Raw genomic sequence first — 23,364 nt, 5'->3', positions numbered from 1 at the left:
ATGCTGTGGGACTTGATCTGTTCTGTCATCCTTAAACTTAATTTAGTCAATCTAGACCTGGCCGAGGCAAATGTGCGCCTCTCTCCAAAATATGTAAATCTAGATCTGATTTGTCGGCTCTAATATTAAAGGAAGTATGTGGTTTTAGTTTGAATTGTGAGAATTTTCAATGTTATTTCCAAAGAATAATCTTCAGGGATGTTTTTTTTACAACAGATTTCACTCGGTTTCCATAGATTCCCCCTGGCGTTGCAGTGAGAGCTAATTAAATGAGAAAAATGTGTGATTTTATGTTTTTTAATTAAAAGTTTAGCTTTTGAAGAAGCCTTTGAAGTGAATTTGCCATTCTCTTCATGCATTGGACTCTGACGCTACATATATTTCCATTTATTGTTTTCATTTGTTAACATTTGACTCTGTGTTCCTCCTCAGCAAACTCTGATGCCCTGAACGCCATGATTCACCAGAACAGCATCGATTCAGATGTGTAAGTATCATCATCTCATGTGTTTATTGCAAAAGCAGAGGTTGTGTGCACTAAAAGGTTTCTTCCACCAGGTGGCACTGCAGGCCTCCTTGTAAACCTCTTGTCTTGTGTGACATTGATAAGCAGGAACTCTCCAAGCAATCAGGCCATGTTTCTTTTCTTGATTCTTCTCCAGATTGGCAGGGTTTGATGGAGGCCAAGCAGCTGGAGAATATTTCCCAAATGCTGCTGCGCCCCACATCAGTGCATTGTGGGATTTTAAAGCCATATGTGCAGCTTTTCACATTTTGTTTTTATTGGGTTTTAAGTCAGAATACATTTTGGGGACTGTAGGTTTAAATTAATAAAAGGAAAACTAAATTAAAACTCCAGCTGTTAATGCCGGGACCTCGATATGTTTCAGACATACTTAATTGAATATTTATTCAATTGGCACAGATTAGGTTTATTTTGGTGTCATTCATTTAGTTATTTTTTTAACCATATAACCATTAAAATGACTATATTTGTTTAAATCCTGAGCACTGACTTCTTTTAAATGTTTTGATTGATTTTCTGTATATAGTTTGGTCATTTGTTAAGCCTGATTATCAAAAGCTTTATTGGATTTACAACCCAGGGCAGCATTTAAAAAGTTACAGTGTAAACTAATTTAACTTTTCCTCATTCAATAGATTCTACGGAGCCCCTCTGATGACATGGTCAAAAAAATTTTTTAATTGTGGCCACGAAGTAGTATTTCGTGCGCACGAAATACTACTTCGTGGCCACGCAATAAGTATAACGTGCACGAAATACTTATTAATAATATTAATATCATTCCTGGACAACTGGGTAAGCAAATCGAGCGCGCCATAAACCTTAGAGAAGGCGTAGACCTTAGAGTAGTATTTCGTGCGCACGAAATACTACTTCGTGGCCACAATTAAAATTTTTTTTGACCATGTCATCAGAGGGGCTCCGTAGATTTCTCCTCAAAATTTAAATAAAACACCTGATTACTTGACTACAACTATACAAAAGTAAATAAAAAACAGAAAATGTAATAACTTTAAAGCTTTAGTTGTTTTATTCAAATGAAAAGGAGACTCAATCGAACCCTAGCTGTTATGCAATTGCCATACAAAGGTTTCACAGAAATATTGTTATTGAAAGTTGTTTAGGGAAAATTTGGCAAAAAATATAGTTGGTTAAAAAAAATATATAGTTTCTTGGCAGCTTAGGATTAAAAAAATAATCAACCCCTAATCAAGTAAGGAAAAATAACTACAAAGAGTAGCAGCAGCAATTAAATATAATGTTTTGTAATAATTTTCAGATGAATGACTAATAAAAGATCAGTGACTTCTAGAAATGTTGAGGTGTGGGGCAAATAAACTAAATATTGAAGAACTGGATGTAAATTTATTATTCAAAAGCTAAACCTTTATATGCTAGCATAACTAGCTTTTTTTTTTTTTTTTGGTTTACTTTAATGGAAAGAAAAAGGGTTAAACAAATGACACCAAGCTTAATTAATCTATAACTAATATTTTTGAAGTTTTTATTCTTTTTTTAAAAGTATATTTATTTTTATTAAGCTAATTTGGTGTCTGCAAGCTAACTTGCTGGCTAGTTAGCACATTAGCCCATTAGCTGAGTTTGAAACAGCTGCTTCTCAACGCTTTGCAGATGATCAATAAATACTTAGTAGAGTGTCTGTACAAAAGATGTAGCTAAAATTGTGATTTATGATTGAATTCTATACTATTTAGTTTTAGAAATGATAAACTGTGAGCTTTTATTTTCTCTCATAGTTTTGTCAAAAGTTTCGTGTTTATAGATAAGAAGAATGTGGATGTTTTTTGGGGGGAAAAAAACATCTCAGTACTGTGAAAATGCTTGTTGATGTGACTAAAATTCTATTTCTAACAGCATCAGAATGTTTAACAGACAGCCTGGTTTTAAAAGGGTGATTTTTAATTTATCTCTGTAAAAATATATAACAGGAAATTATCAGTATGTTTGCAGGAACTGAATAAAATTGGGACGTAGAAGGGATTTGCGATGGCGAGAAGGCAACATGTTTTCCCTGTGTTAGATTATCATTATCCCCTTAAAAATAAACAGTTTTCTTGCCTTTATTTACATCCAATCGGCATTATTCGTCCTTTACCTTTTTAAATCAAAGGCTTTTTCCTTTTAGGTGCATGAGAGGTGACTCCAGTCAAATGTAGATGTTCATCGATGGGAATAACAAGAGAAGAAAGTGAAAGGGGAAATAAAAAAACTGACACTCTAAAAGAAGGAATGCTAGTAACTGAGAAGATGTACATGAAATTAGAGGACTACATTTCCCATCGTCTGTCCTCTGCTTTTATCTTCTAACATTCATGCAGTAGAAGAGAAATCATTTTTTGATCGGGTGAATAAACAGTAGCACCGTTCCCTCTGCAGAACAGAAGTGCTGAGGTCCGACTCATCCATCACTCTCGACTGTACTGAGCAACTTTCGCCTCCAGTTTTCCCTCCCGATATCTCGAGTCACATATTTCCAGCCCTTGTTTTCCCTTCCACTTGTTTCTTTCATTTCAAATTGCTCTCCATAGCGCCTACATGCACCACCCCTTCTCTGGCTATTACAATCCATATCTTTCCGTTTCCCTCAGTTGGGCAGCCTGCCAGCAGATCACTTAGAGATGGTGGATAGGGTAGAAGAGGGGTATTGGTTGGGGTTGATTTATTGGATACACAGGCTTAGGGTGACGGACAGAAAAACAGAATGATTTGGAAGTAGAGGAAAAGACGGATAGAGGGAAAACGCGAACATGAGGGCGACTGTAGTGTAGCCAGGATTTACTTCCCACATTTTCTTCTTGGTGTTTCTTCCCCTGCATCCTTCAGCCTCCTTCCTCTTCACTGCATCACATCCCTATTTATCCCCTTTGGAAATAGAGGACCAAATCCTAACTGCACACCTGCATAAAAAAAAAACATTTAAATACATCTTCTTTATAACAGAATTGTTGCAAGACAACAGCACTAAGTATTTGACAACCATGGGGGCAAAAACAGGACATTTAATGAATATCATTGTCCCAATAAATATGAATTGTGTCGAATATCGACAGATGGCATCACTGCCCATCCTTACAGTCAAAGCATTTGCTTCAATTCGTATTTCTTCTGCTTTTGCTTTTATGTCACCGCTATACTTTTAAAATCAAACAATTTGTAATATCAAAAAAACCTTGCTTCACCTTACCGTAAGTGTCCCTTTATCATAGTCCATGCAGCGGTGTTACAAAAGGGTTCGCCTTCTTCTGATTTCTTATTTTTTATTATTTGGGGGAAATCCAAACCTACATGTCCCACACAGGGTCATGTAGGTTTGGATTTATTCTTTTTTAAATCATAAAAAAACAAAAAAAAAAACAACTGTTTAACTGTTGCCAACACTACCACAAACATTAGATGAAATTTACTTTTCTCAGGTTAAATTGGTCACAAAGAAAGATGTAATATGTTATATATATATATGTGTGTGTGTGTGTATATGTGTATATATATATATATATATATATATATATATATATATATATATATATATATATATATATATATATATATATATATATATATACACTATATTGCCAAAAGTATTTGCTCACCTGCCTTGACTCACATATGAGCTTAAGTGACATCCCGTTCCTAATCCATAGGGTTCAATATGACGTCGGTCCACCCTTTGCAGCTAGAACAGCTTCAACTCTTCTGGGAAGGCTGTCCACAAGGTTTAGGAGTGTGTTTATGGGAATTTTTGACCATTCTTCCAGAAGCGCATTTGTGAGGTCGCACACTGATGTTGGACGAGAAGGCCTGGCTCTCAGTCTCCGCTCTAATTCATCCCAAAGGTGTTCTATCGGGTTGAGGTCAGGACTCTGTGCATTCCAGTCAAGTTCATCCACACCAGACTCTGTCATCCATGTCTTTATGGACCTTGCTTTGTGCACTGGTGCACAGTCATGTTGGAAGAGGAAGGGGCCAGCTCCAAACTGTTCCCACAAAGTTGGGAGCATGGAATTGTCCAAAATGTCTTGGTATGCTGAAGCATTCAGAGTTCCTTTCACTGGAACTAAGGGGCCAAGCCCAGCTCCTGAAAAACAACCCCACACCATAATCCCCCCTCCACCAAACTTTACACTTGGCACAATGCAGTCAGACAAGTACCGTTCTCCTGGCAACCGCCAAACCCAGACCCGTCCATCAGATTGCCAGATGGAGAAGCGCGATTCGTCACTCCAGAGAACGCGTCTCCACTGCTCTAGAGTCCAGTGGCGGCGTGCTTTACACCACCGCATCCGACGCTTTGCATTGCACTTGGTGATGTATGGCTTGGATGCAGCTGCTCGACCATGGAAACCCATTCCATGAAGCTCTCTGCGCACTGTTCTTGAGCTAATCTGAAGGCCACATGAAGTTTGGAGGTCTGTAGTGATTGACTGCAGAAAGTTGGCGACCTCTTCGCACTATGCGCGTCAGCATCCGCTGACCCCGCTCCGTCAGTTTACGTGGCCTACCTCTTCGTGGCTGAGTTGCTGTCGTTCCCAAACACTTCCATTTTCTTATAATACAGCTGACAGTTGACTGTGGAATATTTAGGAGCGAGGAAATTTCACGACTGGATTTGTTGCACAGGTGGCATCCTATCACAGTTCCACGCTGGAATTCACTGAGCTCCTGAGAGCGACCCATTCTTTCACAAATGTTTGTAAAAACAGTCTGCATGCCTAGGTGCTTGAATTTATACACCTGTGGCCATGGAAGTGATTGGAACACCTGATTCCAATAATTTGGATGGGTGAGCAAATACTTTTGGCAATATAGTGTATATGAGAAAGTATTTAGACCACGCTTCTTTGTATCTTTATATTTATCTTAGATGTCATTGCATCCCAGTTGTGCGGCCTACATATTATTAATAGCTGCAGGGATTTCCTCCTCATTTTTATTCTATTTATTTAACTGAACAATGAGTCGAAGTTTAACAAAACATCAATATAAAGGATATCTTTATTAGCAGAGACACTGATTACAGTGATTTTGAATCTGTAGACAGGTCATTAAAGGTTCAATGTTAACCTGCTGTTCTCAGTCTGCCAGTCGTGTGAATTCTCCCTTCAACGCTTCCAAATCAAAAGGTTATTTTCTAAGAATTAAAAAGCAGCATCTAATAAACACAGGCTCAGAAAAGCAGCAAAATCCTCCTAAACCTGATCACCCTCCCCTTTCTCCACCCAACCTGAGCGATTATTTTTTTATTTATTTTTTGTGGCCGCTAAGGAGATGTGAACTCCAAAATAATTGCGCCTTGGTAACAAACAATCTCTGCTTTGCTTATTTACATCAGCAGGCAGGAGCTGCGTTTGCTCCACAGTTGTGTGCAAATAATGAGCGCTGCTGCTCTCCAGGGCCACACAAGACGAAAACGCGTAGGGGAACAAAAAAAAAGATGAGAAACATGGCCTCAATTGGCCTCTCTTGTTCGAATCCAGAGGCAAATATGAGCGTGAAAAGGAAGAGAAACCTGCAGATAACTTGGAAAATTAACAGAGGAAAAAAAATCTTTTATCATTGCTGCTGTGAAGAGAAAGTTTCCATCATTTCTACTTTCTTGCTTTAAAGAAAATCAATGAAGGCCTTCTCTCAAGGGGTTGTCAGTAATTGCTTAGAGGTATGAAATATTAATGTGTCATTCAGCAGCAACAGGTTTTAACTTGGGAAGCGCAGCTCTTCTTTTTACTCTTTTCGCTGTAAAAACTGATTGAAAGGCAGTTGTTTGCTATTCTGGGGAATTACTCAAAGCTGCTTCAGTGGTTGTTATGATAACCCCTCTTCTAATATGACTCTTTATAATAGTTATTGTTCAGGCGCTGAACTGGATTGGAGCTCACGTTGTTGATGTCACCACTGCTGTACCAAATACCTTTGATGCATCAGGCTTTGGTCCATTTAAGATCTCTAGAGTCAATGATGTGACCATTTAACTGCATCTTTAATGCATCGCTCACCATGACTCCTCAGCCTAAGCTGAAAACTGGAAATTGTGCAGCTTGTTTAAGAGCGGAGGAGGGGAAAAAGTAAGATGGCTAACTCTTAAGGTTCTGTGTTCAGTTCTCCGACGTCACCCGTCTCTCTGGCTTCTTCGACCCCACCACCGACCCCCATATCACCAGGGGCGCCCCCCGGAGCCCCGAAGCACACGTGCAACCACCTGCACACCATCGGCGGCCTGGGCGGCCACAAGAACATCTGCAACCGCTGCAACCAGAAGAAATGGCCGCTGATGAGGAAGCCCTCAGCCCGAAAGTCAGAGCAGCGCCGCAGCAACGAGGTCACCGTCCTCTCTGTGGGCAGGTGGGTAATTCCTCAACTCCGACAAAAACTATGATGATACTTTGAGATGATTGTCTGACATAAAAGAAATCTGAAGACTCTAGTAAGAGGTTAATGTGGATCCGCGAAAAAACATATTTTAAAACAAAACTATCATGCTATGGAGCTAAAAGATTACAGATTACATCCTCTGTTAGTATGACCTGTAAAACGCATTTAGCTGTTTTGATAAATAAACACAGTGCTTTACATTGAAGCACTGGTTGAAGGCCATTTTTACCTAAACTAAGTAATTCATATTTTTAGTCATTAATGTTTGTCTGTCTTTTAGCAGGATGATTTGAAAACTTGTAAACAGATTTCAATCACATTTTTGCCAGATGTGCATGTCATGCCAACGAACCATCCATTACATTTTGGTGATGATCCAGATCATAGTACGGAAACTGGAATTTTAAAGGATTCTTGAACATCATTTGTCAGAACAAGCAGTTCCCTCCCAAACCAGAGGGTGGCAGCAGTGATTATAGAAGTCTTCGGCATTCGATTAAAAAAATTCCAGAAGTTTTATACACTAGACAGAAATGCCAAAACGCAAGAAAAGGGAGCTATGACTCGCTCAAAGTCTCAATCTGCTGATGAAAGAAGAAAACAGAGGGAATGAAGAAGGTGAGAGCAGGACAGACACCAGAGGCTGCAGACATGCCATTTCTCTGTAGGGGAAATGTTTACCAGAGGTGCGCCTCATGCCAAGGAAGCGTTCATTAGAAATTGGTAATGATCCAGATCATGTGTGTGTTTTAGCTATAGGTGTAATTATATGGGGAACATTAGCTGCTTGGTGGAGGTCTGTGCTCTCTGAGTGCTTTTCTGATTCTCTAGTTTATCAGGAACTCCAACTTTTTTTTACCAATAGATTGTGTTAAGTGTTGCAATAATTTGTGTTCAGTCCCCTGGAGATATATTGTTGACCCATCCCCCTCCCCACACCCTTTCAATGCATTTATATCTGCTAAGTTTCTGAAGTCTGTGTCCTTTAGCTTTGAACATTTAGAGACGGAGCTTTTTCGCTATTTCATTCCCCCTTGTGAACTAAATCAAACTCAGTCAAATTAGATGCAGAACATGAATTTACATCTCTTGTCTCGGATTCTTTTAAATTTAAGGTGTGGACTGGATCCTTTCATGATGTAGTTTTCAATTATGGTCTTATCTTTTATCGCTCCTTTTGGGGGTATTTTTTTTCGTCATTGTTTTCGTGCCAATCTTCCAGATACTTCATATTTATAGAGTGCCCAGCGAACAGGTTCAATAGCTGTTGAGGCACCTGAGCTGTGGATTTCTGCAGCTCCTCCAGAGTTACCACGAGCCTCTTGGCTGTTTTCTCTGATAATTGCTTTGTTTTTTTAGCCTGCTGTTGTTTCCGTCACTAGGTTTGTAGCTAAGTTTCCAGATATTTGAACATTATGATGCTTTTACTCTTCAGGTTCCGCGTGACAAAATGCGAAAAACCAGCCAAGGATCGACGCACTATACTGATATCAGAGTCTAACGGCAGCGTCCCGTCAACACCCACAGAGGTGGCCCGCCGCAGCAGAAGGATGTCAGAATCCCAACAGGTTGGTGCTCTGCTCAGATTTTTCTGTGGAGGCAGCATTGCTTTTTCTGTTGCTGCCCTCTCCTATTTAACATGTGCAAATAAACCGTCAAAAAAAGTCAACTTTATTGCCGTTGCACAACTAGCTCTAAGAAATTGATGACTTTCCTACTTTTAAGTTTATAACATTTGATTAAATTCCACTGTTAAGAAATAAATACATTAAAAAAACTGAAACCAAACAACGGAGTCCAGTTCAGTTTGTAGCAACAGTAAACTTTGCAGCAATGCCTCATGGGAAGCATGCATTCAACATGAATAGAAAGTGTCCTGTTAAGCAGGATCTAAACATTTGTTTCTGTCCTTTGATTTTCATCCAGACACTGAGAGCTTCTAATATGAGCGACAACATCTCAGGCTTTAGAGCCGCCCTATTTAGATCCATCAGACTGAATCAACACGCTAACCAAATTTGCTTAAGGGCGAGGGGAAGAATCACTCTCATTAACATCCGTGTTCTCTTACCTGAAGTGTAGCTGTTGACTTCTGTCTCCATCATGCTGACACCGTAGGAAGGAGAACTTAGCAAGTGGATGAATGATGTGAAAATGCATATACATATGTATAAAAAAATAAAAAATGTGCGTTTTTTTTTTTTTTTCTTGACAGGAAGAGAAAGAAAGCTCAGACAAAGAGAAGCGATAGAAGTCCAGGTAACATGCGTTATTTTAATTGTATTTTTATCCCCTTGTACATTTTACATCCGCTTAAATTTAATGACCCTCCCTCCTCCTGCCCTTGTAGTTTTCCCACATGTCAAGAACAGGACCAAACATCTGGACACTTTAGATTTTCTCTTTTTATGTTAAACTCAAACGGGAACAGTGGCGCCCTCAGAGCTGGGATGGACAAACCGATCCAGGAGGGGTCTCTCCACGCCGGCGGTGAAAGCTGCCGCTGAGAACCTGGCAGGTCAAGGTTGATTAATAAACAGAAAAAGAGGAAGAAAGGGAGTGAGCCTTCCCCCACCCTGGAGCATTTTTTTAGCAGTGCCTTGCTCAGGGGTGTCTTAGCAGGACGGCTGACGCCACAATCTGAGCTTGAACCAGAGCTTTCTGAGTAACTCTGGTCTTTTCAGGACACCCACTTGAGTAACCTATGTATGTTTGTATATATGTTTTTATAAGTGAAATTACAAAACATCATGTTTGTGTGTGTGTGTGTGTTATATATAAATTTAAATTATAAACCTACATCCCTGAGGCAGGTACAGACAGCCTGGCACTGTTCCCAAACCAACACCAGGATATCGACTGTATCGGTACCAGTGGGGATAAGTCGCCCCTGTAGTGGCATTAGATGAACTCAGAGTGCCTGCTTTTTAACATCTATCACTGTTAAGTTCCAACCTATTTTTTTTAATCTAATCACAGTATGTTGTTGTTTTAGTGTTCTGTCTTACCTCAATAAAGAACTTTCAGTATTCTGAGTCGAACAATAGATCAGCGTTTCCAAGCAAACGGCGAATTTCTTTCCCCAAAAACATTATTTTCTGCAGGGGAGCAAAAATAATTGGCAGACTGTTTGTGCTTCAAGCTCCGGTTGGTCTGGGCTCCTCGGGGACACATCTTAGAAGCTTTCTTTCAAAAACAGCAAAAAAGGCAATACTTGTTTTTGTTTGTTTATTTAAGCAGAACAAAATGTCAGCATTAAAACATATGCCTAAAGATCTTTTTTACACTTAAATACTCTTAAACCACTGTCATCAAACTTCAGTCCTCCAGGATCGATGTCCTCCAGCCTTTAGATGTCTCTTTACTTCAGCACATTTAAATCAAATGATCTGGTCATTAGCCGGATGCTGAGGGTACATAATGACAAGGAGATTGAGGCGTCTTAGAGCGGGGACACCTCTAAAGGATGCAGGACACTGGCCCTCCAGGGCCGTAGTTTGGCACAGCTCTATTCAGGAGCTGACTTACACTCACCCTGTGTCCCCGGAGTGATTGGAAATATGTTTGGATTTTCAAGAAAAATACAAGAGCTGCCGGCGTTGCAGCCTTTCATGAACCGCTAGATATTTAAACAGTAGTGAAGCTGCTTTAAGATGGACAGGAACTCAATCTGGACGGGACACATTTTAAACATGACTGAAGTTTGCAGGCTAGATTTCCTCTTGAAATAAAGTTTTATCAACAGATTAAATGTGTTTTGCTATTTTCTTTAAAGTAGATTGATACTGAAGACATCTGAACCATTAAGGAACACGTGGAAATTTACGATAAAGTGTAGAGATGGACCTGGATTAGAGCAGTAGTTGCTGCTAATCAATGCAGCAACGTCCAAATGGAGCCTAGGTGGAATTTCAAATGAAGAAACTCATTGCTCTCCTACATCCACCTGCGAGACAGACAATCAGCTTTGAACAACACCTTCACAAAAGGTCAATCGGCATCCAAAGTTCATCTTAAAAAGCCTCCGATACGCACCTGTCTGCTCCTGTGCACGGGCGGTGGATTCGCTTTGACTTCATTCAGATGACTCCGTTTCAGGTTAAAGCTTCATCAGAGTGTCATTCCTCCCGGACTCTCACTGCGTTCCCTGTCTCATCTCAACCGGTCCGGCAGAACACCGCCATGTTGAGCCTGGTTCTGCCAGAGATCTGTTCCCAACTGGGAGGTTTTCCTCTCCACTGTCGCTTCATGCTTGCTCATCATGCACAGGTTCTCTCAACCTGTGTTATCCAACTGGACTTCCATCTTCCAGGTCCCTGAGTGAAGCTCTAGATCCAGCTCACTCAGTTCACTGGATCTCCCCAGGTTCAGCAAACCGTCTCGCTAACCAGCAGTCTACAGACTGACCAAGTTCATCTATTTCCACTCCACCACCAGTTTTAGCCCTGTTCTTTGCTCCTGTTCATGCATATCTATCAAAATTCAGCGCTATGTTTCCTGCCGAGGTCTGAGCGCCAAAGACAAAGTAATTGTATCAATAAATTTCTCCTAATTGTCTTTTATCTTCGTGTGAGTTTTTTAGATATAAATATTACTGGAGCTTTAAAAGATCAATAAAGCATTTAATGTCCATCAGGGGGGTATAAAGTATATTTAAAAGTATCACTTATTTCTCTTCAGATAGTATGAGCATAGATAATAGGAGCCTCTAATCACAATGCAATGACTGAGTGTGTTATTGACTATTTAAACTTGTGTCTGTAGATGACACCAGGGGCGACGCTAGATGGGGGGCAAGGGGTGGCCACCCCTGTCATTTTCTTCCCTCTGATACGGATGATGGCAACATTAATACTCTTAAGTGAAATGTTCAAAACATTTAAATTTTGCATATATTAACAGTTACTTGACAAAAACACTGGTTTATTATGCACATCAATATAGCAACATTAAAGATAAGTGTATGAAGGCTCTTTTCAGAACTAGATTTTGTGGTGTTTTATTTATGTGTGTATGTGAGAAAATGCAAGTCATCTAGAAGTCTTTGGTGAAAAATATTTTAATAAACTTTTTAAATAATCAATTTATGACTTTATTGATCTCACAGTGGGGAAATTTGCTTTATGTAGATATTAGTACTTGTAAACATCAATTTTATGCAGAATGATTATTGATAAAAGTAGGTAATAATGACAATGGAGAAGGTGTTCGCCCCAGAACTTACACCTGAAAGAATTTTATCCACTATACCTTTTATCTAGGAAGCATGGATGTTTAAATATGGATATATCTATTTGTTAGCAAAGGCTTTCAGAAAGTATAGTTAGTCTTTATTTAGAAAATATGGATGTTTTGCTCATTAATTTTCCTGTTGGAACAGTATAGATGGACTCTGCGGTTCTGGTGCCTATCAGCTTTCAGCCACCCATCGATGCACATTGGGGACTGCCTGGCCACCCTTATAAAAATTTTCTGGCTACGCCTCTGGATGACACCAGCCTTACCAGAATAGGGGGATGCTTCCCCAGTAAAAAAAAACAACAACAAAAAAAACCTGGATCACCAGTGATTTGAAAGAACTGCTAAACAAGAGTAAAGGAGCTTTCAGGAAGGGAGCCAGAGAATTAATGAGGAGTATACAGAGGCAGCATAAGGTCAAGGTAAGAGAAAATAAGTAGAAATCTGTGCGGTGGAACACGTCTCATAATAGCCCTATAACGTATTTCTCTCCATTTGATTTGCTCAAACAAAAAGTGACCATGTCCACGTGGTTAAACATTGGTTAAACCGGATACAGACCACCAGACAATGGCACTTTTTGGGAGTGGCAGCCTTGTGGTTGGGCTTAGAGAATCGATTTCTGATGTTCTGAGTTAAAAACCCACTCCCACAGACTGCCACTGTGAGCAAAGACCCTTAACCCCCGATTGCTCCTCGGGCGCCCAATGATGGCAGCCCACTGATCCTACAAGGGAATGGGTTAAATGCAGAGGTCAATTTCTCCAATGTGAGATTAATCAGAATCAGAAAGTTGAATTATTATTTTTAGTACAATTTACTTTACCAAATACTGTTTTTGATTTCCAGTTAAAATTTCTACTTCAGCAAGAGTTCTTTTGGTTTTCCAGTTGTATACATGGGTCATAATATTAACTCTTTTTTTAAATTTCCCTTTTTCTCTAATTTAGTTCCTTTATTTATCTAGGGCTTCTGTGACATTAAAGCCCATGATAGGAGTGGATGTAATGTTCTCAAAGGACCTATGAGGCTATATTTAGTGGTTATGAGTCATCAGGAAGGACAGCTATTGGTGGTTAGGTATGAAGTTGAAATCAAACATTCTTCTACCTTGTATATGTAATAAGAAACATTCTGAGTCACTGGAGAAACGAACCGTGACTCAGACTTAACATTTTCTTGCATTTTTCCTTCTGTAAATGTCACTTCACTTTCGCTCTTTTCGAAGCAAACACTTAGGGATGATTTTATTTTTAATGTGGCTTAAAAAAAAAACCCACATTAGAAATACTGCAGGAAGGCAACGCTTCTAAGGATCTGTGTCCGTTCACCTGCAGGCTACCTTTTCTCTCTCATCTGATGGAGTCATCCATCTTCATTTTCCATTCCGTCTCATTTCCCCCTCCACTTTCTCCACCCTCTGAGGGGCTCCTCTCTCTCTCTGCTTGGCGCTCTAATGAAAAGATGATTTGTCTTACTCATCTCGAGTACGCCGACCTTCAGCTCTCGACCGTGTTATTTCCAGATAATAGAGATGAGATGTGTTTGGAGCACAAGACTGAGGATTAACAAGCCCTGAGTTTTTTTTTTGTTTTTTTTTTTTGCTCTGCCTCCATTGACCTTCTGATGCTTGCTGGGCTCACCCACGCATCGAATCCCTGTTCTCAGTAAAGGACCCAGGTTTGAAGACCCAAGGATAAACACTGTGAGGAGAAATCTGTTCATTCAGGTCATTATTTGACTGAATTATTAACAGGTAGTCAATAGCTCCCAGGCTGAGTGATGCTTGACTGTGCCGGAGGGAGGATTGACTTTCAAGGTTGTGTTTAGTGAAAAAGGGCACATAGGGTGACACCTCCACACCCTGGACTTAAGACTTAAAGTCTTCTGGAAACATGCAATAAGATAAATAGCTGCAGGGCGCTGAAGCTGATGGACGACAGTTAATGAGACAGCTGCAAATATTGACTTCTGATACATGAGGGTGTTTACTTTAGCTTGCACCGGGACATGAAACCACCCCTTTGAGTAAAGTGGGTGAAAACATGGTGGAGCAAATCCATTCATAAGCGACGCATATGTAAGTGTATAGGTGCTATTCTGATCTGTCTCCTGTAGAAGCTCAGAAGCTGTAAATTTATCCCGGGCACTGAATTATTCAGGTCCCCAGACGACAGGTTCCCATGACGAGGCCCTGCTGAATGCCCTGCGTCTGGGGAGGAGGCACCATCCACCCATCAAAGTTTCCCGTTTCATAATGAGCTCACCTGAAACATCTGTGATTTCACAGTAAATCTTAGGATTTATACCAAGCATCTGACAAAAAGTTAGATTTTGTCCCATGTGCCTCAAAGTGACAATTCTTTGAAGTGACAAACACCCTGATTCTACTTTGCCCAGATTTTGCTGTCCAATCATTCAGAGTCCAGTGAGAGGGCAGCAGCCAGTGTTTCAACCAGCAACATCACCTTTGAGCTAAATGTTGAAATGGCAAACATTACATCGAACGACGATTTAGACGAAAAACCCCAATACTGTTCCCAAGTAGAAGGTCTAATCTTTAACTACAGTGAAACATTAGCCAATATCTGAAAATGTTGCTTCCGTTCCAACGGGGGGACGTCTATTTTGAGCTCTGCCTTTGCCAATATTTTAACATTGAGTAATGACACTAATCTTAACAGAGGAGGTGAGACAAATCGTAAAAACATTGACACAGTTTTAGCAAAGAGAGGCCAGAGACCAACAGAACTGATTTACCTACTGCTGATTAATCCCCATCCAAAAATAAACAAAACAAAACAAAGGAAATGTCAAGGATACTTTAACCAGATAAAGTATCCCCCACCCCCCCAAAAAAATACACACACACACACCCCGGGGACAACGGTCCCTCACCACCGTGTCCCATACATACACACTTAAGGCCAGCAAGTTTTCAACAACTGTTTATTAACTAACAGTAAATCCTTAAACACTAAACACAACAGTATTGGTCTTTTATTTTTAATATTTTCAATCTTGTAGCCTTGAACATCGGTTTTTAAATTAAGGCCTTAATTGGCATTAAAATTTCTTAAATTTGATAATCGTGGCATTAAAATGCTTCGGAAAAGAAGCTTGAGGCAGAGAAAAGGCTAGAGAATGGGAAAAATGACAGTATTGGTCTTTTATTTTTAGAACTTTCAATCTTGTAGCCTTGAACATCAGTTGTTGCTTTCTGTTTTTCATGGGACTTCAGCATACAGTGCACCTTGCCAGTGTCATCATTCCTCACCATGGCTGTTTCTAGACAGGGGCCCAAAGGGGCCAGTGTCCCTGTGGATCATGTCCTGGCCCCTGTACTGAAGACAAAATAATACAGGGTTTACACATGAATGAGTAACTCTTATTAAATGCTTTTTAATGCTCTTAGAAATAATCTTAATGCCATCAACAAATACCCATGACATATATATACTCACCGGCCACTTTATTAGGTACACATGTCCAACTGCTCGTTAACACTTAATTTCTAAGCAGCCAATCACATGGCGGCAACTCAGTGCATTTAGGCATGTAGACATGGTCAAGACAATCTCCTGCAGTTCAAACCGAGCATCAGTATGGGGAAGAAAGGTGATTTGAGTGACTTTGAACGTGGCATGATTGTTGGTGCCAGAAGGGCTGGTCTGAGTATTTCAGAAGCTGCTGATCTACTGGGATTTTCACGCACAACCATCTCTAGGGTTTACAGAGAATGGTCCGAAAAAGAAAAAACATCCAGTGAGCGGCAGTTCTGTGGGCGGAAATGGCCAGACTGGTTCGAGCTGACAGAAGGGCAACAGTGACTCAAATAACCACCCGTTACAACCAAGGTGGGCAGAAGAGCATCTCTGAATGCACAGTACGTCGAACTTTGAGGCAGATGGGCTACAGCAGCAGAAGACCACACCGGGTGCCACTCCTTTCAGCTAAGAACAGGAAACTGAGGCTACAATTTGCACAAGCTCATCGAAATTGGACAATAGAAGATTGGAAAAACGTTGCCTGGTCTGATGAGTCTCGACTTCTGCTGCGACATTCGGATGGTAGGGTCAGAATTTGGCTTCTACAACATGAAAGCATGGATCCATCCTGCCTTGTATCAACGGTTCAGGCTGGTGGTGGTGGTGTCATGGTGTGGGGAATATTTTCTTGGCACTCTTTGGGCCCCTTGGTACCTATTGAGCATCGTTGCAACCCCACAGCCTACCTGAGTATTGTTGCTGACCATGTCCATCCCTTTATGACCACAATGTACCCAACTTCTGATGGCTACTTTCAGCAGGATAATGCGCCATGTCATAAAGCTGGAATCATCTCAGACTGGTTTCTTGAACATGACAATGAGTTCACTGTACTCAAATGGCCTCCACAGTCACCAGATCTCAATCCAATAGAGCATCTTTGGGATGTGGTGGAACGGGAGATTCGAATCATGGATGTGCAGCCGACAAATCTGCGGCAACTGTGTGATGCTATCATGTCAATATGGACCAAACTGCCTGAGGAATGCTTCCAGCACCTTGTTGAATCTATGCCACGAAGAATTGAGGCAGTTCTGAAGGCAAAAGGGCGTCCAACCCGTTACTAGCATGGGGTACCTAATAAAGTGGCCGGTGAGTGTATATGAAATATATAGATCAAAATATTTTTTCTCAAATGTATTATTTTCTTTTAGAAAGCATTGTCCAAATTGATACTTTGTTTTTACATGAACAGAAACATGTATTTGGCACTAATGTCACCTTGTACCTCCAGTTATAATACGCTCTTGAGGATCACGCCTGTCTTGGAGGTGTGTGAAGACAATGAAGGTGTTATAGCAAGTTATGTTAAGCTTATTAAAAGTTTCTCGTTTCCAAACTAGATCTTCTGGTAGAATAGAAGGGGGAAAAAAACAAGCTATGAGAAAAAACAGAACCATTCGATACGATGTTATACAATGGCTTAGCAGCTTGGAAAGGTTTTACCTGAATGAACAAACTGCACATAAAGTGCTTCAAATATCTCCTTCCATGTTCCTTTAGTATTTCACCACAGAAAAGGGAGATAAATAGATGGTTGGCTTGTGTTGGTCTAAATATATCTGCACCAAAACAAATGTTTGGTATTGTACCAAATCTGAAAGGATGAATATAGTCAGAATTATAAGTGTTAAGGCTACAGACAATAAAACAAAAATTTGAAAAACTAAATGGTGCCCTCAGCAAAGCAACAACCAACTTACATCTAAATGGGTAAGAAATAAGTCAGTGTGCTACACAGAGGAAAACACTGCTTTTATTTCCAACGTGATAATAAAAAAAAACTTTTTTAACTCATGAATACCAGCTAATATCTAATAATGTTAATATAATAATTAAGACCTGCAACATTTAGTCTTTATTTAAAAGTGGAGTTCTGTCATCCTTTGGTAACAACAGGTAATAAATAGTTTTATTTACTTGGTTACATTTTCTTAATATTTTCCGAACGTACCTTTACCAGTAGTTTTATCGTACCTTACTTCTTACTTGACTTATATTCTGGTCAATTCTCCTACTTGAGCAAATATTTGTCCAATGTGAGTTAACTGCGCTAATTGTGAGTTTCTTTGTCCTGCTCTATTATATGTACATGTTCATTACAGTAATGGTTGATTGACTTGAATAAAATTTCCTCTGCAGTAATTAATTTTGTAATCATGCCCCATTTATATAAAAATTAATCTTTAAATTACCAGAACTTGGACATAAAATCCCTCTGAAAGGATCTTTTCTAAACAGTAAATAAGATCTGATGGTCCAGCAAGTACTCTGTACTTGAGTAGCCTTTCTGCAAAATACTTTTTCACTCTTTCATGAGTAATTTCTTGGAGGACTATTTTTTGACTTTTGCTTGAGTAAAAATGTTGAGGTAGTGCTACTTTTAATAAAGGATATTTATTGGTCTAGAGTAGGGGTCGGCAACCCAAACAGTTTAAAGAGCCAAATTGAAACAAAAAAAACCCCAAAACAAATCTGTGTGGAGATGCAAAACTGTGAAAGTCTTATAGGCCCCGTCCACACGAAGTCAAACCCTGGCCTAATCGCAGAAATTTTTCACCAAACCAGCCTCTCATCCATACGAAGCCGGCGTTTCGGGGGTCTGTAAACTATCTTTTTTTTTTATTAAGCCTTCAGAGTGGGAAGATTTTGAATCGCAGTTTTTGCGTTTCCATCTTTAAGCTCTAACCGCATTTTTTTTCTTACACACATGCGTCATAGCGTCACCTCTAAACACACATGCGCGACTAGGGGTGGGTATTGGCAAAGAAGTCACGATTCGATTCGAATCCCGATTCACATGCCACGATGCGATTCTATCACGATGCATCACGATACTTGAAATATTGCGATGCATTGGGATATTTTCACTGAACACTGTAAGAAAAAGATACAGCCCTTACCAGTGGCTGACTGGCTGGGTGTGATCTGGATAGTGTCTTCAATTGATACATAACTGAAAGCAACTGAATTCATACATAGCTGTATTTATTGAAATTACTTTTGGAGGTGTTGCCATGAAAACAAATACTGGACAGAAATATTACTATTACTGGCATGGACACACCAACAAAAAGATCTTAGGATTCATCAAACTTAAAATAACAAAATGAGGATAATCAGTCCGGACATGCTTATGACACAAAGCAGCAGGCGTCAACACATCCGCAGCGACATCTGCTGGACTGGAAGTTGTATTCCACTTGGTTTGATTGATGTGCGCCAACCATTAATGTATTTTATTTGTTCATTTTTTTTTTTTTAATAATCGATTCTTGCCTTCAAGAATCGATTCAGTAGATCACAAAAATTAGAATCACGATGCATCGATTTGACGATTATTTTGCACACCCTTATGCGCGACACAGTATCACAACAACAATGGCGCCGTACTGTGTTGAATGGTTGCTGCTAATGCTACTCACCCTGCTGTCGGGCTTACAACAGAATCTTCTTCTTCTGGAATATCTCCAGGCAGAACAGAGCAATATAGACGACATAGTTCAGCACCTGAATTTGACTTGACCACGAAAATGGACCCGCAGGGCCATTTTCGGGTTTTCCGGTTTGGTTGTTGTATAAATATTACTGCGCATGCCCAACATTTCGTTGCCTGTTTTTGCCTATTTTTGCTTTGGCACCACTTACAGGCCTGGCATACATTTTGCAGCGTTTTCATGCATTCGTGTGGTCGATCACATTTATTTTACGTCTCCGTCTTTACGACAAACGTTCTGGAAAATATTAGCGTTTCGTGTTCGTTTTGTGGACGGGGCCTTAAATAAGCCTTAAACGACAACATGGGCTCTAAGTGTTTTGACCCACTATAAAAAAGGACTACATGGGCTTAAATATATAATAAACATTCATGATTAAATGTTTATCCTGGAGCAAATGCCACATCATACTCTGCTGTACGATATTTGGTGCGTTAAGTTTAAATTCCATTGCAATATTAATATCATTAGGTTTTGCTGCATTGAATTTCATTAATTAAAAAAGACTCTAATGTGTAGTTCTGTGCTCCCGCCTACAGCTTTGCCAGTTTGCCCCTTAGCTAATTCAAAAAGACTTCCAACTCTTGATTAAAGATGGTACGCCAACAAATTGCATGTTTATTTTAAGATAAAAAAAAGATGAAACATTCATAGTTTTCTTTTTTTGATTAACTTGCTCTCAATCTTTTTTAGTGATTGGAGTGATAAATATCCCCACAAAATGCCATAACCCGTGTGGAGAGTCCGTATTTAAATAGACAATCCTACCTGTTCCTCTGAGAGGTGGAAGTGTGTTTCTGTGCAACAATTAAGGGTGACATCATTAACTTCAACACTGCTCTGAGAAAAACAAACACATTAACGGAGCACACACACCTCGGGGACCCTGCAACCAGCTGCCTAATGGAGCCAATAAAAACAACATGAAGGAATCTGACACACATCGTGCTCCTTATTCGCTCTCATGCTGTCCGTCCGCAGCAGGGTTAGCAAAACGAGCTTGTTGCTATGGCGCCTTTCTTCTGGCGTGATCTTAGTGTGGAACCAAGTGAACTGATTATTGTGTCACTGAGAGTGATGTTGAAATGTAGAATGCAGAGCGTAATGGAGGGTTTAACTTGTTGATAGATTTCCAGACTTTAAATAAAAAAAAAAAAACATTTTAAGTATGTTTTAGATGCTGTTAGGTAATATATTCTTTAACTGGTCCATGCTTCCCTTTAATTTAATCCCTGCTGGTCTCAAGCATGCAGCAGTACAGCCTCCCATCAATTGAAAATATTACGGTGTGTTTCCAAGCTGTCGTTTCTTTCTACAGCTCATATTTCTAAAAGATTTGTGCTTCTTTGAAAAGTTTTGCTTTGGCTTAGAGGTCAAACTTTTATCTTTATATGTTGACTCTGGGAACCTGTTCTGGTGGTTTAGCTTTTATTTAACCTCCCACCTTTGAGTTAGACCTTTGACTAGACTCCCAGTTAGTCTTTAAACCTTAAATTAACTCAGTTTGTAAGAAAATACATGGTATCTTTAAGTCGTTTTATGGTTCAGTTCTTTTTTTTTCTTCCTTTTTTTTTAATAAAAAAAGCATCAAACAAATCTTTATCAGTATTTCATTTGCAGATTTATTCTGAGTTCCCCATACTGGACTCCTCTTTGCATTATGTATGAGTCTTTTAATGGGATGACCCCAGAGGCCAGAAGGAAATGTTTTTGTTCAATACTTTAAAATGTTTCTATTTTAAACTTCCTCCATATTCTAAAGCTATTTCTAATTCCTTTCAGTTCCCAGTATTTAATGACAAACACAGACCATCTATTTGTCTCCGCCTCAAGAATTAGGACAGCCGTTAAAAACACCATAAGTTTGGAATAATTCTTGATATATCTACGGCTTCCTTTCACATCTTTAAATGGTCCCTTTCTGTTCAAACATCCTGCTCCTGATTCTCAAATAATAATTTAATCTTTTTTGTCCTTTGGTTGATTCATATATTCTGGACTTAAATTTAGGCTACATTGTATTTACATAATATACTGTAGGTATTACCATAAAGGAAGATATGTATTCTAATATACAAGCTGGTTAGACTTCTGGAGCATTAAGTATGTGTGGCTGAATAATTAATATGTATTACATCTAATGGGGCTTTACTTGGAAAAAAAAAAGGTACTGTTACCTGCTGCAAGAAAAACAGACCTGACCTAACCCCTACAGAGTCAGAGGAACACCAGAGAAACCAGAACTAACACTGCAGAACAATTGAACCAACAGTAAAGAATCCTGAGCATCGTTAACACTTTAGCAGATCACCTATATGCTGCACTGCATTATTTCAAACTGATGTACTGGATGTGAACTAGTTCTCTTGGTACAATCAGTGTTTTTTTTAATAATCTTGGCATTTTTTGACAATTCCTTGACCAAATCAATTTGCAATTTCTTTGTGGAGCCTTGAGTGGAATAATGTGTAATTTTGTCTATATGTGGGATTACCTCATTATTTTCAGACTCTCACATTTAGGGAATTGAATGGACTTTTCCCTTGATTAAAGCGGTAACTATACAATCTAGACAGAGCCAGACATTTAAAACGACTCACTTTTTCCAGGATGAGTTTATTATCTTTCTCTATTTATCTCATTTGGGTTGGTCACATAACTTTGTTTTTATTGCTCAATTTCTTTACTGTTGGCTTTAATTGAGAACACTTTCAGGAATGTGGCTGATTTATTACTTCCATAATCTACTGCATATAATCAACTACAGAAAGATTCAGGAGACCATTGGAAATCTCTGTACACCAGGGACAAGTCTAAATGAATACTAAAGACGAGTTTAGGTGAGATTCCTGGAAACAGGAAGCACTTACTGCAGGAGGAACACATTTGACCACAGATTATTAAAACATTCATCAATGGCAGCATTAAAACTTGGCTGTGAACTAATAAATATCAACAAACTCAATAGACCGATTTGAAACAAGCCCCATAGGAGACAGTGAGTCCACAGCCTCTCTTTTCTTCACCACAACAGCAGATAAAAGCTTTACTACAGACGTAATCTTTCCCGTTCCATCCTGCTAAACTTTGGGAAAATGACACCAAAATACCTGAGGACTGATGTGACTTAGGGGGGTAAATCTTATCCCCGTCCCTTTCACACGCAGCATCAAACCGCTCCAGGTTTGGCCTAAAGAGGGCATTCCTGCTGCTCCTCAATCAAGTCTTTGAGGGTTTGTCGTCAACTTTAAGATCCATCCCTTCTCCACTACACCTATAGAAAGAATGACTCATTGCAGAGCTGAATGAAACATCGAAAATGTCTAACTCTTGCAGACTGAACTTGGACACCACCGTTTTTTGGAGTCTGACTCACGATAATGTCATGAATCCAGCTCACCATCAGAAAATCCTGAAAGAGAAATGGGTTGGCCATAAGACCCTATGAAATCCATTTAATTGCAATTCGTCCATTTTTATTTTTCTGAATCCCATTTTTTCGCTCAATTCCACATTTTCATTTTAACCACATTTATCATCCTCGAAAATACGTAATTATACAGTGACTGAAAAATATTGAGCATATATACGTAAAACCCTAAAATTCCAAATTATATTGACTGTTATTTCATTTTCACCGGCAGCACCCATTTCTTGGAGGGCTTTATAAATTATTTTTTTTTTTTTTTTTACAAATAATCAGACTGAAGCCTGATCAGATCAAAACCAATCAGACTCAAGATTCTATTCCGGTTTCGATCCGATCAGAAGGAAATCCTATTCCGAAAGAGAGATTCCATGGACACAGACATTCGGATCATTGGAGTAAAATAATCTCCACTGTGCATGTGTGCGTCATGAGTGTGACATTTTTCCCTGCATGTTTAAATGATTTAATCTGAACGGTTGGTACATGTATACACACCTCATGATTGGATTATTTTATTTACTGTCCTTGCAAACAGAGATTACAATTTCCAATCAACTAAGGCTTAGATTGGTTAAGGAAAATGTGCATGTAAACGTAGCTAATGTCTGTTTCGGCACATATGGCAACCAAATATTCAATAAACTAATTTCTTGCTTGTGGTGAAGTACTGGAATGCTTCTTCTCACTGTTTCTGATGCAACTCTTTGACTGTTAGCTACAGGGCCACGGGAAGTGGGG

General features: G+C 39.4%; 1 protein-coding gene across 1 annotated transcript in view; it reads left to right on the top strand.

Moving 5' to 3' along the window:
- The window catches only part of rell1 (RELT like 1), a 31,538-nt gene extending 21,581 nt beyond the window's left edge, over nt 1–9,957 (top strand). Inside the window, exons 4-8 of the mRNA XM_038294891.1 lie at nt 433–487; nt 6,641–6,883; nt 8,349–8,481; nt 9,129–9,172; nt 9,264–9,957. Of these exons, the coding sequence (XP_038150819.1) occupies nt 433–487; nt 6,641–6,883; nt 8,349–8,481; nt 9,129–9,164 (467 nt within the window). The 3' untranslated portion in view covers nt 9,165–9,172; nt 9,264–9,957. The remainder of the gene's footprint in view (nt 1–432; nt 488–6,640; nt 6,884–8,348; nt 8,482–9,128; nt 9,173–9,263) is intronic.
- Nucleotides 9,958–23,364: the final 13,407 nt, after the last annotated feature.

Source organism: Cyprinodon tularosa, unplaced genomic scaffold (genome assembly GCF_016077235.1).
Source record: "Cyprinodon tularosa strain WSP-4 unplaced genomic scaffold, ASM1607723v1 ctg347, whole genome shotgun sequence".
NCBI lineage: Eukaryota > Metazoa > Chordata > Actinopteri > Cyprinodontiformes > Cyprinodontidae > Cyprinodon > Cyprinodon tularosa.
Note: the sequence above shows the minus strand (reverse complement) of the source record. Positions and strands in the feature narration are given on the sequence as shown.